The 15,784-nt window shown below is 34.4% G+C and overlaps 1 protein-coding gene across 1 annotated transcript in view; it reads left to right on the top strand.

Moving 5' to 3' along the window:
- Nucleotides 1-15,744, top strand: part of LOC145675740 (uncharacterized) — a 76,462-nt gene extending 60,718 nt beyond the window's left edge. The window contains exon 3 of the mRNA XM_081746379.1: nt 13,257-15,744. Coding sequence (XP_081602505.1) covers nt 13,257-13,275 — 19 coding nt within the window. The 3' untranslated portion in view covers nt 13,276-15,744. The remainder of the gene's footprint in view (nt 1-13,256) is intronic.
- Nucleotides 15,745-15,784: the final 40 nt, after the last annotated feature.

Genomic DNA, 15,784 nt, shown 5'->3' with positions numbered 1-15,784 from the left:
AACAAAAAATAAAAATATAATAACAATAAAATAAAACTAATTAATGTTAAGTACACGAAGTAATCGTAATAATCATCCAATAAATAAATATATGCATATATTAGTTAAGAAGTCCATCCATTATGGGAATTCAACTTAGAAAAAAAAAATTTTTTAATAGCAGGATCACACATTCATTAAACAAGAAATGTTGTTTGATGTAAGCAAATAAAAAAATTGGGCCCGAAATGACCTACCCTCACCGGTGAGAAACTATTAATGATTGGCACAAAGGAGTCAATGTACAACCAAGTTACATTGTGTTGCTGCAAAATAATTCAATAGATTTTTCTTTATTATTTTCTTTTTTTATACTTCAAATCAGTCTTCGAGGTTCAAAACACTTAGTATTCTCGTCGATAGTTAGTCATAAGATGTCGTTCATCGTTATATCAACATTTACCCGAACAGGAAAAACTAAATTTATAACATTGAAAGGAAAAGAATATATAATATAGTAATTATTCTTGACCGTCAATTTTGTCCTCACAGTTAACTTTGATAAATTAATTCAATCAACAATTAAACTTAATGGTATTTGTCCAAACGACATACACAGGAAGCCAAATAATTCTATATTAATTTCTAAATACTATAAGCCGGAAGTTTCTCAAATATCTAAAATGCAACTAAATTCCATGCCATCGTCCAAATATAAAGAAAACTGAAATCAGGGCACTTTTGTCTCAATTTCCAGTACCAAGATTGAAAATTCAATTAAACATGACAATATGCTGTTTAAACTGTCACTAATACTTCACACAATAATCCAACCAAATGTAACGAAAAGATTAATGCTTCGGTTAAACTTTCAAACTTCTCCAGAATTTAGGTTGGTGAAAAATTTTCCAGAATTATATATGATTCCAAAAGAAAGAATAGAAATAATAATCAACGTGGTAAATGTGGATGTCCAAATATCAGTCAAGTCCAATACTTCTATACACATTGAGGAAAAGGAATCCCTTTTTTTTTATTTTTAAATTTAAGTCGACAGATAGAGGAACTCCAGGACCAGAGTGAGAACCATTCAGTTGTCCAATCAACATGTACGCATGATCATCACATAGAGTTCCTAATATCATAGAGATTTTATTTTAATGGCCTCTTATTCCAATTAAGGTACTGAATTCATATTAACTTCAATAATGTTACAATTACAGTTAGGGCATTCACAAACTTAATACTTTAAAACCGAACGCAATGAATAAGACCATAAAGACAGAGGCGGGGATTGTTGTTTTTTTCTCAGCTCCGTTACAAACTTTTACTACCAGTACTCATTTAATCATAATAATATTTTCATATTTGCCATCCATTTGCTATTCTTACAATTGACGCCTCGCTACGTAACTTATTCAATCAACGAAGAAAGGAGCTACATTTCCTAATCACTATATAATTAACTACTATAAAATATTTCGTTACAATTTCATTCGTAATTACGTAAACTAAAGCAAAATCAAAATAAATCACATGGAACAGCATAAGTGACAACACATCCATCTTTAAATGCTTTTGACATCAGACGGTAAGACTAATTCAATTGGGCTCCCTATGCTCAAGGATAGGCAATCGATCCCCGAACATATAGCAGCACACTGAAAAAATTGGCAGTTAACACACGAAAAGAATTATTTCAGATTGACAGACATATAATACAAAAGCCAGAAAAAATAGACAAGGATGTTGGGTGCAAAAATAAAAAAAAAACAATTTAATTAAAAAAAAAACAAATACGTATGTGTGATCACCTATTTTGAGCAGTAAGATGTAGTGAGTAAGACCCTCAAATATAAACAACCCAAGATTTTGTTTTTAACAACTACTGTAGAAAACCACGTATCGCAAAATAATTAGTGAATATATTAAACCACATAATTTAAACTACCCCGCTTTAGACCTATTCCGTACTCTGAAGTACACATGTAAACAGACAAAAATTCTACGTGCACCGAAATAACAGTACTATGACATGATTAATCAGAATTTCAATATTTATACCGGTAACGAACTAGATACAACATGACTTTTAAAAAATCCTAACTTTGCATTTGTAGTTACCTATCCTGATATTTAAAATTTAATAATTACACTACCAGAATTAACTATTTTCGATATATGCCATTGCGCCATCTCATTAGTTCAACGTATCTATATTACCATTAACATACGCAATTGTTGCCACTATTAAGACGTGGAATATGTCTTGTGACAAAGAGTATCTTATTACTAGAAAACATCGAAAATTTTAAGAACGACACCACGAAATAATTACCTTATCTTCGTCTCCTTTATACAAAAAACAATTCTAGTATCTATTTACAGAATATAAACACATTTTTATTCTCTAATCCTCAGTACTCGTGAATTTCACCACTTTTAATTCAACGAATCATAACGAAATAAATAATGAGGGAGAAAAATAACAGAATAAATGACTCTTAAATCAAAATTTTAATCACATCTTCACATATACTGGAAACCAAAAGAAGAATGAGGTTTGGTGAAACTAGCCTCTCATATCCAATTACTTTCATGTTACACAGAAATATGGCTGTCCTACAAAACATGCATTCGGAACGAAATTTGTCTTTGTTTCTTTCTATTAGTTTGAGAAATGAGGCGTGGTTTTCAAAAAATCAAAACTTACAGGTTCTCGGAGTCCTAATTTTATTTTACTCCCTACTTTCTTAAGTTAGTGTTATGTGCATTAATAAGTTGTAGAGAATGATGTCTAAACGAAGCACCTCGCCGAAGTTTTACATCAAAATATGAGCTCCTTCGGCCTTTTTTCTGCTTCTAGGCAATGTTGCTAACTCCCTCTAATACAAAATTCACCAAAAATTGCCCCTCAACGTTTTAATAACTATTGATAAAAATTATTTGGAAAAATACTGTTCTAAGTTAAATATATCACTTTGAACAGGCCTAATACAACAAAGGAATGGAATTTTAAAAAAATAGAATAGGAAAAAGCTTTCACGTCGAAAATGGCCTGAAACAAGGAGATGCGTTCTGGCCATTATTATTTAACTTCGTTCTGGAATACGCTATAAGGGAAATCAAAGGTAGCAACCAGGACCTACAGTCGAACGGTATGCACCAGGTTATGTCAAATTCTGATGATGTAAATTTAATAGGGGATGATAGAACAATAGAAAGAAATGCAGAGATCTTATTAAACGCTTGCAGGGACATGGGATTAGAAGTAAATGCAGAGAAAACTAAATACATGGAAAGTGCGTCGGTACCGGAATACAGCAAATTATGGGTGCGTTAAAATATTAAATAATACTTTTGATAAGGTGGATAGTTTCAAATATCTAGGGTCAATATTAACAGAGGAAAATCATATTCACGAAGAAATTAAATGTCGATTAAAAGCAGGGAATTCGTGTTACTATTCGCTTCAAAATTCCTTGTCGTCGCGAATTCTGTCGAGGAATTTTAAGCTTATAATATACAAAACGATAATTATGCCTGTTATTCTGTATGGCTGCGAAGCATGGTCACTTACTCTGAGGGAAGAACATAAACTAAAAGTATTTGAGAACAAGATCCTGAGACGAATATTCCGACCCAAGAGGAACGGTAATGGGGAATGGCGGAAACTTCATAACGAGGAAATACATAATTTATATGGTCTACCAAACATTGTTAGGGTCGTCAAGTCTAGGAGGCTTAGGTGGGCTGGTCATGTAGCTAGAATGGAAGAAAGTAGAAACGCTCTCAAAGTCTTGACTAAAAGACCAATCAGAAAACGACCATTAGGAAGACCTAGGCGCAGATGGGAGGACAATATTAAGATGGATCTCGCAGAGATAGGAATACAAAGTAGAAACTGGATGCAGTTAGCTAAGGATAGAAATCAGTGGAGAGCTTTTGTGAACGCGGCATTGAACCTCCGGGTTCCATAGGCCATAGAGTTAGTTAAAATAGGAAAAAGGAAAAACTGAAGAAAACGAACACAATGTAACGGATAGAATTATTTCGTTACACTCTTTCCAAATTATAAAACACTTGAAAAATTAAGTGATCTGGTACCTACGGTTTACAAATTTACATCTGATTAAGACTTACAAGGCATGCCGAAATGAAAAGGACATTTCTACTGTGGCAGCAGTGTATTGAAACATAGAGGGTGCATATGATCTTAGATAGTGCGCGGAGTTTTGCTGGTAGAGCGCAGTGTGTAGATTGCAGGTTTAACGAGGAGCTTAGGTCCTTCTTTCCTCAGTAGGAGAAAGTGGTTTCGCTGCATGGAGGGGCGCATCATAGATTCCTCCTGATCAGAGCAAGGAGCTGTAATCCAATTTCATCGTGCAGAAAAATGCGTCCTTCAATGTGATTTCCACCTCTTCGGCCCCTTAAAACAATCGCTCAAAGGTTAACAGTTCACCCGTGAGAAATTAGCTCCTTAACCCAAGTGTTTGTACACTGAAAAAAATCGATTCACTTTTCACGCACTGGGATGAATATTAATGTCAACTTTGTGTAGGTATCATGTTCAACGTTAACTGCACTTCGCATATTATGTATTGCACACAAAAACACACACACACACACTGTAAATGAGTGTTCAGCTATACTTGAAGCCTTATCATTCGGGAAATTCTTATACATTAGTAAAAACAGTACATTCTAGAAACTCAAAATTATCTAAAAATAAATATCAATATTGTTTTTAGGGTTTAGTGAATTTTGGCTCCTATTTCCGTTGCAAAAGTATAAAAAAAGAGTAATTACTTTTCATATTGTTTTTCTAAAATTAATATCGTCCATATTTCTGAAATTCACCAAATAAAACGTGAAATTAAAACTTACAGTATTGTTTATCGATATTAACGTTATAAATACCCTTTTATTCTTAGTAATATTGCAAACTTTATTAAAATAGTAAAATGTTTGATATTACAAACTGACACGAACAAATGAATGAAATAAAGATAACTGTAATGAGGAAATAATTGAGAAATGAATTCAAAGTATATGGACTGTCCACTCTTTTATTACGAACTAATAAAATAATTATTGAGGAAGTAAATTATATTGCTTTTTCTTGTGAACTGGGTAAATGGGTCTTCTTTGGAAAAAGTATATTGTTCTGCCGTTTTAAAAAAACTTATAATAATTAGTAAGACATTCGTATTATATTAACTAGATCTTGGATAAAGCTACCATTTTATAATACACTCGTCTGATAATTTTAAATAGATTGTATTCACGTTACCTTTCGACTCGATCAGAAAATTCGGGCGAGTTAGTAGAAATATTACAACTTCAGTCCAAAATAACAAAAACATAAGTTTAGTTAAGTTCCGAAAACAACAATTAGGATTAAACTTTAAAAAATTACAGAATTTATGATAACATTTACTTTGTTTCCTACATCCAGTTCATATTAACCGCAATAATTATTCCCGCGTTCTACGAATTCCTAATTTCAAGCTATTCGAGAAAAAAAGTACAATAAACGGTAACACCATTTCGATTAGTATTCGCAACGCAATTTAGATCTAAATCCATATGTTTCTAAAAAATACTGCGATTTGACAATTGCAATTTTTGTTTAAATAAGAATCCGTAAGTTCTTGCCAAGGATACAATCCTGCCATGAAGCCACTTCGCTAAATTATGAGAGAAAATATTTAAATTATCTTACATTAATGTGTTATGGTCTAATATTCATTTAAATAAATAGAGAACGAATATTTCAATTTGAAAATAATCCTTATTCAGATAAATAGAACAATAGAAAACGACGAAATGTATAGCCATCACCTCTCATGTATTTCTTTTGTCAACATCAATAAAACGATCAGTTTGTTAAAGTAAAATATATGTTGATACATACATAGTTAACATTATGATAAAATCAGTGATGTAACTATCAAATATTCTTTCATATGCGTATATAATAGCTCTAACAGTGAGAAAATAATAAAAGAACTACCAGAGATACTTTTGTACCTTGACAACTATTTTCCTTTTAAGTCTTTTGACAATAAAGTTATGGTATGATCTACGAAGGTATGATCAATTATGATCAAGTTGTATGATCACTTAAGATTTGAAATCAATTCAAAGGAATTTTTCTCTCCTCTCTGATCGAATAAATTGAAACTGATAAAAAAATTATATTAGATATTATTATTCATTAAATTTACATTTTGCTCAAATTCATAATTGTTCCTGGATAGGATTATAACCCCGATGAGAGTTGAACTTTAACATAACAATCGATTCAATGATGTTAAAGAATCAACCCTAGAAATAGACTTCGAAGGAAGAAAGGAATTGTTTATTGCTCAATATATATTTTTTAAATATTATATTGTATCTTATTATAAAAAACTAATATTTACTCGAGTTGTTGTTATTTATTTACTATATATATATATATATATATATATATATATATATATATAACTTGAGATTGGTGTTAAATATTCATTTATTATTTGTTTATGCTGAATTATCCATCTGTTAACTGCCGAGTGTCGTGGAATTGCGTTTGTCTTCGTAGATCCCTCTGTGCTTGGACTTAGGGTGGTGTTGACTGGTCAACATTGCTTGAGTTTTGGCATCCATGGATGTTGCCCTTTTAACATCGACTCTTGTCCCGACAGCGGATGGGAACGCTACAAAATGGTTCAAGGATCACTTCCTAACCTTTTTTCTGGTTCAGGAATTTTTTTAGTCATATATGAAATTACCTTTCATGCTTCTTGTAAGTAATAACTCTTATCTTGAGACAGTTTAAAGATAAAACTAGGTAAAATATTTGGATATAGTGAGAATTAAATTGAGAATATTGAATATAATAAGTGAAATTTAAGGTTGTAATCAAGTTGATTGAGTATTATAAAAAAAATTTTCAAGGCTAGGTTTGGTATATAGGGTTGATCCATGCTGGTCCTCCTTGGTTGTCGTAGTATCCGTAGTTAGTTTAGTTATAAGTTTGTTTATACTAACCTGTGATATATTTTCTTGTGTGATTTGTTTTTGTTTTTTTAAGTGTTTACGGAATTTTTTTGTGAATTTGCCGTTTTATGATGGCTACTCGATTTGAATTTGTGAGTATTGATATTCCTGACGGGTATTCAGAACTAGTAACATGGGATAGAACTGGTTACTGTGATGCTGATTCGCGTTCAGATTTTGGGCAGTTAAATATGTCTTTAACTGCTCCCACTCAAGGAAGTCTTGACGCCAGGCGGGTTTCGACTGAAATCAATCGGAGTGTGTGTGGAAATAATGAGAGTATACATTCTGTTAGCTATGGGTTTAGTAGGCAGGCTAATGCAACTAGTTTAGGAGAGTCCCAGCGAGACTAAAGACAAGTCTTCTTTGAAGCTCCATTAAGGCGGTCTGAACAGACAGGGTTTGTAAATCGGGATTCTTCGAATGTTAGCGTTGCTGGAAATGTTCAAGGTCACAATACGAACAGGTACCTTAATCGAAGAGTCCCTAAGATAAGGAATTCTACTCCAAAAGCTCCATTGAGTTCTTCTTTTCTCCAACCAGTAAATAGATATGAAGCGAGAAATAGTGTGGAATATGTTGTACTTGCTGGAACTAACCGACAAGATTCATTTGCTACTGAACATAATTTAATGGTTAAATATGCATTCAAAAGAAATAGTGAATCTCTTGAGTTGAGATTTAAGGATGTTAAAATAACAGACGGGAGTAACAGTCATCAAGTTTTAATTTGTTGTTGAAAATAGAAGAAACATTATTAGAAACTAGTTATTCACTCGGGATGGTATTAACCGTTCTTGCCGTCAAATGTACAGGGGCTTTATTAAGAGAAATCTTATTAGCCTTGAATAACAATGTAAGTTGGTATAATCTACGAGAAAATTTATTAAGTAATTTTGTTACTCCAGTGATTAGGCATTCCTTTGTTTCAGAATATGTTTATAGAAGACAGAAGTTGTCTGAACAAGTTAATGATTATGTAAGGTCTGTTATTGTAGCTATGAATGTATTGGGGTTTAATGGTCCAAAATCGGAATTAGTGAGTATTATAATGTGTGGTTTAAATCCTAATCAAAAGTACAGGATGTTGAATAACTATTTACCTGCATCACGTTTAGAATAGCTGAAAAACACGTGTTGAACTTTAGAAACCAGTTGGATTATAATAGAGAAACGAGTGATGCTAGGAAAAGATCTGGTATTCTAGTATCATAATAATGGGTTGTGTAAGAATGAAACCTCGGTAAATAATTCTTTGTTAGAAAATAAATGTAGATCAACCCTCTACGAAAATAAATTGAGTCGATCGATAGGTGGCTCTCGGGATTTTCGGAATTTCAGGGGTTCAAGTAACTTGTCTGAGCCTCGAGGTAATCCTAAAATAACTTCGGCGTGTATCCCTTCAGGAATGCACAATACAGTTGCGTCTTTTGTTGTCGGAAAAATTAATAATCTGTTGACGGACATTTGCGTCGATGGTGGTTCGAGCTTCAATATTGTTCGTGCAGATTTGGTTCGTGCTTGCGGTTTGGAGAAATATATTATAACAACGCAAGAGAAATTAGTAAATACTCCTTCGGGATTGCATTTTTCCACAAACAAGGAAATTGTATTGACAGTAAACTTTTCAGAACACTTTCAAAGAGTTAGTTTCGAGGTGGTAGATGAGTTATCTTGTAAGTGTTTGCTTGGAACTCCGTTTTTGCGTTCCACCAATTCGATTATTGACTATTCCAATAATGCCTTAGTTCTCCGCGATGGCAAGAAAATAATCTCTTCGAACTATAAGAAAACAATTCGACATTTTGGTTTTCAATCTAAAGGATTTAAGTCTGATCCTCATGCCGGCCAGTTGAGGGGGAAGAATGCCAATCAACATAGAGTACAGATTCAGGATGATCTAGATCAAAATAAAATGGCTTCGATTTTTATATACGAAGACATCTTTGATTATGCATTGCGAGATGAAGGAATTCAGTGCAACTTGGATCTAGTTGATACCGAATCTAGGATTTTGGAGATTCGCGCACCGAATGGCTTTCAGCTTAGTCAACTCAGAGCAATGATTGATTCAGAAATTGGTTCGGGTCGACACATTGAAAATACTTTATATTCCATGGTTGATAGTTATGTGAGAGATCAACCGATTAGTTGTATGCGTGGTGCGATTGAAAGGTCAAACCATCAATTGTCTCCGAACAGGAACTTAGTTTCTGGGACTTCGAAGCAGAATAGTGATTCATCACAGATGAATTCCTGTAGGACAGGTGGTGCGATTGGAATATCTTGTGACCAGTATCCATCTATGTGAACTTAGTGACTTCGTCATCGGGAGTTGGTTGTTCGTCTGGAACAGCTGCTTGTACTAGTGGTTCAGATGGTGAAAGTAGAATGTCCATTCCTCGGTTGCCTTCTGATCAGATCTTGGGAGAGATGACATCATTAATTAACAACAATTTTGTCAATTGTCGATTTGTTGAGAGTCTAGGTGGTGCAAATGAAATGTCCAATTTTGTGAATCCGTCCAGTGAATATTTGGTGACTTCAACATGGAAAAATGGTTCTTTTCCGACTCGAATGCTTTGGAATGGAAGATCTGATGGTGCGAGTGATATGCCCTTTGGGGGTAATTCGTCCATGGGACAAATAGTGAATTCTGAATTCAACGAGAGATGTTGTAATTTGGGAAAATCTTTTCAGGACTATGATAATGGTTCGAATGAAATGTACCTTGGTCATCGGATTGTCTCTGATGGGGACACTTCGAAATTAGTTTTAAATAGTGAAAGATCTAAAAATCAGAATGTTTCGGAATCCATTGATGGTGTTAAGCAGTTATCTGGCAAATCTATTACTACACAAAATTTTGATCTTGTTCGGAGTGATAATCCATCAAGAATTGAGATTCCAGAATCTGAAAGAGTTATGAAGAGCAGCGCTCGGAAAAGAAATATGAATCGTAAAAGAAGGAACAAAAGGGTGGATAATGTGACAGAATCCTCGAAAAATATTAGTGTCTTAGAAAAACCAAATGATGCTGGTATTTCGGGAGTGAATAGTTCATCGAACAGAGATGAATGTAAGGAAGTGGTGTTGAATAATAGTAGTGGTTCCTAAGCATCAGTTTTTGACTTAGAACAGTCTGAAAACTTCCATAAATTAATTCAGCGTAATCGGAAGTTTCACCCTCCTGACCTTTCTTCAGATCATAAGATAATGACTCAGAATAACACACGGGTGATAAACCAGCCAAGGATATAGGTGAAAAATCAGAATTTAGGGCAAGACTCGTGGAAATTCGATACCCTGAGATTATCGCTTTTATCGACACAATGAAAAGTAAATATTCCAATGTAATTTCCGATAGGGTTGGATGTGTTAAAGGGTTTGTTGGTCGACTCTATTTAAAGGAGAGTAATCTACTTAAGGATACGCTCTTTTCAGTTCCTAAAATATAGAAAAAAATTTATTATCAAATTGAAGAACTTGTTAAGGAAGGATTTTGGAAGAGGTTGACCATCATGCAAACTATGGCAGTAGTTGTTTCCTAGTGAAAAATAAGAACAATATATATTGAATTGTTGGAAATTATACAAAGGCTAATAGATTAATTGTAAATGATGTATATCCATCCCCGAATTTAGAAGCGTGTATTACAGGCCTAGCGGATAAGAAACTGTGCTTGAAATTTGATTTAAAGCGGGCCTATAACCAAATTTACCTTGATAAATCGTCACGTGAGATTACTACTCTTGTTACTCCCAAGGGGTGTTATCAATACACCCGAGTTCCGGTAGGAATAAAAACTGGCAGCAACAATTTGTCAAGGGCAATGGAAAAGGTATTGGGTGATCTAACAGATAAGAGCGTCAAAGTCTATTTTGATGACGTGCTGGTAGCTAGCGATACAATTGAGGAACACATGTTAATGGTAGAAAAGGTATTGCAGAGGTTTAAAGAGTATAATATAACTGTATCACCAGATAAATGTTTCATGTTTTATAAAAAGATCAATTACTTGTTATATTATTGAAGGAGACCAGATGGAAATTGACCCAAGCAGAGTATCTGCTATAAGAAATATCCTACCACCTCGTAATAGGCGCGGATTGTTAAAAATATTAGGAGTATTTAGTTATTATTCGCATCATAGCTACAAGAGCTAATGGCTCCACTTAGTGCCTTGAAATCACCTAAGATTAATTTCGTTTGGACTCAGGAACATCAACAAATTTTAGAGTAATTAAAAAATGTTTTGATAGATAACGTGGTTTTAAAGAGCTGAACAAACGTTTTGTAGTTCATGTCGACCGCAGTGGAAAAAGTATTGCCGGGTGTGTTTCACAGGAGCATGCGAATGGGGACCTACAACCTGTTTGTTTCTATAGCAAGAAACTATCAGAGGCGGATAAACACCGCAGTATTTATGAGATAGAATTTATAAGTCTTGTAAAAACAAGATCTCGCTATAGACACTACTTGGTTAATGAGTTTGATGTGTTAACAGACAACAAAGCCTTGTCCTGGATTCTTAATAACAGTAAGAGGTTCTTAAAGTACGGTCCTTTCGTGGAAACTCTCTGTCAGTTTAATTTCAAGATACGCCATATAAAATCAGCGGAGAATATAGTTGCAGATTTCTTGACGCGAATCTATGATCCGTTTGAATTCAGTATATTGTTTGGTCCAGTAGGGTTAGCTGCGTTTAGAAGGAATATGAATATAATGCATCTCTGGAACTTACCTTCAATTAAGGATCCCATCGATAAATTACGAGAAGATCCAGATTTGGATATTATCATTAGAAGAATTGAGAATGGTGAGGATATTCAAGGGTATCTCCTTAATAAAAATATTTTACTAAAAAGAACTAATTCGGCGATTAATCCCTATAAAATAGTAATCCCGAAAGATTTGAGGAAGGTGCTTATTGAATATCACCATGAAGATGCGTTAATTGGTGGTCATGCTGGTGTGTCAAGGACATTAGCTAAACTGATGAAGAAATTTACCTGGGAAGGATTGAAAGAAGATGTTAAGAATTTCGCTAATACATGTGATGTGTGCCAAAACCTTAAGGAATCAAATCAGAAGAAAATGGGATATTTAAATTCGGATTTCAGTAAAAGAGTTAATTCTCATTGGATGTTTGACATTGTAGGTGCCTTGCCGAATTCAATTGGATTTAAATTTATACTCATCGGTGTTGATAATGCCACCCGATTTGTGGTGTTGCAGCGTTTGAGAAACATAAGTTCCAGTGTCTGGGTTTTCGTCGACTGGGTTTTCCGGAGGCCTCTCCACTGACAACGCTTCAATTTTCGTTTCCGAACACTTTAAGAAATTTGCTTAGTTTGGGTATCAAGCACATAAGGCTCAGCCCCTATCATCCTGGTGGAAATGCGGCTGAAAGATTTATAAAGACCTTGAAGGCATCCCTTAGAGCTTACATCTCGACAAAACAACATCTGTGGTCAACTCTTGTGCCGGAGCTCTAGTTCACTTTAATCATAAGTGAGCATTCAGGATTAAAGGTGTCACCCATCGAAGTTTCTTTTGGACGTCCATATAATACACCGTTAGGAAACCGATGGAGCATCAATGATTCTGATTTTGGTGAAAAATAATCTGCTCAGATATGGAAAGAAGCTATGAAGAATATGGAAAAAAGTTGGGCAAGAAGGCGTAAGTTGATGTTACGAAAAAGAAATCCCGTTAATTTAGACATAGGGGAAAGGGTCCTGTTAAAAGCACACGTTAAATCATCACTAAAAGACAAGGTTGCGAAATCTGTAAGCAATAAGTGGTTTGGTCCATTCGTGATTAGAAATTTTTGGCTCCGAATATCGTTTTAGTTTCTGTTGAGAATGACACAGCAGATTCATATCGCCGTTCGCATGTCTCAGAATTGAAGGTCTATAGAAGTAGGAGAGAATAAATTAATCCGAACCTAGTTAACCTGGTCTTGAAAAACGTGTTACTTTATGTTTGTTCACGTAGTTATATCGTAAAGATTTTAATGAATTAAATGTGACCTTTATTAGATATTTGTTCTTTATGATTAGTATTGAAGTTTGTTATACAATTATTTATTCATTATGGCCATAATGAACAAAAATGTAAATAATTGACTATTTATTGTATAAGCATTAGCTATTATTTTAATTCTATTTTGTTATTGACTGTATTCTTGTTAATATGAACTTTACTTATATTTGTATTTTCCGCAGGTATCCAGTGCTAGTTTGACGAAAAATTTCTTGATGGAGAATTTTTCTTTTTTCAACGATGGCCCGCCTGTAACGATCCCGTTACTATGAGTTGGGAAAAAAGAGAAAATGAAAAACTATGATAAAGAAAAGAAAAGAAATGTTGATGATTATGCGATACTTTTCTCTGATTTGTAAAACTTAATAAGGTTTTGTAACCTTCCTTACTTGTTGCTTTGCTTTTTTAAAAAAGAAAAGCAAAAACGAAATGAAGAGAATCTATTTATGATTGTAGAGTGTGTGTGTGAGAGAGAAATACATTCCTTTACTGTTGGTTAGTTCAAGGTCGCTTGCGCGGTAGAAGACGTGCCTTATCGCGATCGTACCGCCGTTGGATTGCGAGGAAACTCGCAGCCTTTTCGACTGCGAACTGACCATTGAATTCTGATGGAAGGCGGACGTTTCTGCAGTCTTCGAGCAGGCCGATAATTTTTGTCGATGCCGAAAAATGGGACGCGTGTCTTTTTCGTTTTGCTTAGTTTGTGCTGTCTGCTATTTCCTGTGTTAAGTTACAGTTGGAAGGTGTTAAATCACAAGAATAAAAGTGCAAGCTGTGTTGTGTTTTGTGATTTCCTTTCTTTTAAAAAGGAAACAGAGTGATTAGAGTGTTGCAAATGGAAGGTTGGTCTTTGACCATACGATTTGGTGCAATCTAAGTAAGATTCAAAGGGTAAGATTATGCTCTGTGGCTTCTCCCAATGTCGCGAATGGAGTTGGAAGTATTAAGTTGAAAATTGCAATTGCTTAAGTTTCCATCGTTGTTTTAATGTCAGACAAGTTGGTTGCATAATCAGGAGGCCAGGGGCATTTGATTATTTCACTCTGTGAGGTGCATATCTGAAAAGTAGGCCTAAGTCTTGGTCGATTCGATCACTGTCTCCATTTAGTGGCAAAGTGATTGTATTTTGGTGTGAGTAATCAAATGGTGGAATGTCCATGTGGGTCATTCAGGAGTAAGGAGTGGTTGATTTGGAACTGAGTAGACCTAACCCTGTTCTTGATCATTACTTTAGATAGCATGTTATCAGTGCAGCAATATTCGTAATATCCAGAAGCTGAAGTGGCCGTTCGGTTGGTGGAATGCCAATGTGGTATATTCGAGTGGGAACAGTGGTCAACCCCCTTTGCAGGTTGCAACGCCTGGTCTATCGTAGGAATTATATTCTCTAATCAGAGTGCTGACACTCGTTTTGTCCAGTTGTCTGACGGAATGGTGGAATGTCAGTGTGGGAAAGCGAGTGAGAGCATATCACTGTAAGGAAACCAGACCAAAGTTCGGTCATTGTGGTTTTAATAAACCTAGAAACGAGAACGTGACATTCGTTATTTTCAGTTAGAAGTTAGTCTAGTTGTAAGATGGAATGGCGATGTTGAAGATTGAGGTGAGAGTGGTGGTTAATGTCCACTAAGTGACACAAGACCTAATCCTGGTTATTGTCTCACAGTTTTTCACTGGATATTTGTGTCGTGACTCTCGTTGTTTGTGGACCGAGAGAGCTGACTGGAACAGTGAACGAAATTGTTTCATTCCTGACATTTTCAATTTCTTGACCTAAGTATTGGTCTTTGAACCTTAAGTATTGGTGTGAGTTTCTTGGACACAGCCAAATCACGTTTATTCTTGTAATCAAATTCAGGAAGGATGACATGCAAACTGAGATTGAGGCATAAAAACCAAAGAAAAGTAACATAAAGAAGATTATAATAGGTGAATGTATACTGAAATATATTTCAGTTGTTTGTCCTTTCTGTTTTGTGTCTGTGGGTTGTCATTATTGATTCCAATAGGATTGTGTTTTAAATTATTTCTACGAATCGCGTTAATAATTTCGTGGATGCGATTGGTAATTCAGCATTTCATTTTTTAAGCGGGTTTAAACACGATGTGTATTGTTTTGTTTATAATCTATTTTGTCTTACAGCATTAATTAATGCGATTAAAGATTGATGGTAATCCATACCGATTTTGAACTATTTGAGATTTAGACTATTACCTGCTATTGTAGGCGAACGGTGCGGTGAGGCACGGCAATCCAGATTTTGTTAGGATTTAATATAACTTGTTAAATTAATGGTTATCGTTGTAGCCAACATTTTCCTTTCGGATCTCTTGATTTTGGAGATTGCGCCCACTTAAAAATTCTCTTGATCGGGTATTTGACTTTTTTCAGAACTTTTTCTTAAATTAAGATTTGAAATCAATTCAAAGGAATTTTTCTTCTCTGATCAAATAAATTGAAACTCATAAAAAAATTATAATAATTATTATTCATTAAATTTGTATTTTGCTCAAATTCGTAATTGTTCCTGGATAGGGTTATAACTCCGATGATAGTTGGACTTTAATATAATCATCGATTGAATGATGTCAAAGAATTAACCCTACAAATAGACTTCGAAGGAAGAAAGGAATTGTTTATTGCTCAATATAATTTTTTTAATATTATATTGTATCTTATTATAATAAACTAATATTTACTCGAGTTGTT

Source organism: Thermobia domestica, chromosome 18 (assembly GCF_964235325.1).
Source record: "Thermobia domestica chromosome 18, izTheDome1.hap1.1, whole genome shotgun sequence".
NCBI lineage: Eukaryota > Metazoa > Arthropoda > Insecta > Zygentoma > Lepismatidae > Thermobia > Thermobia domestica.
This window is presented reverse-complemented; position numbering and strand designations above follow the sequence as displayed.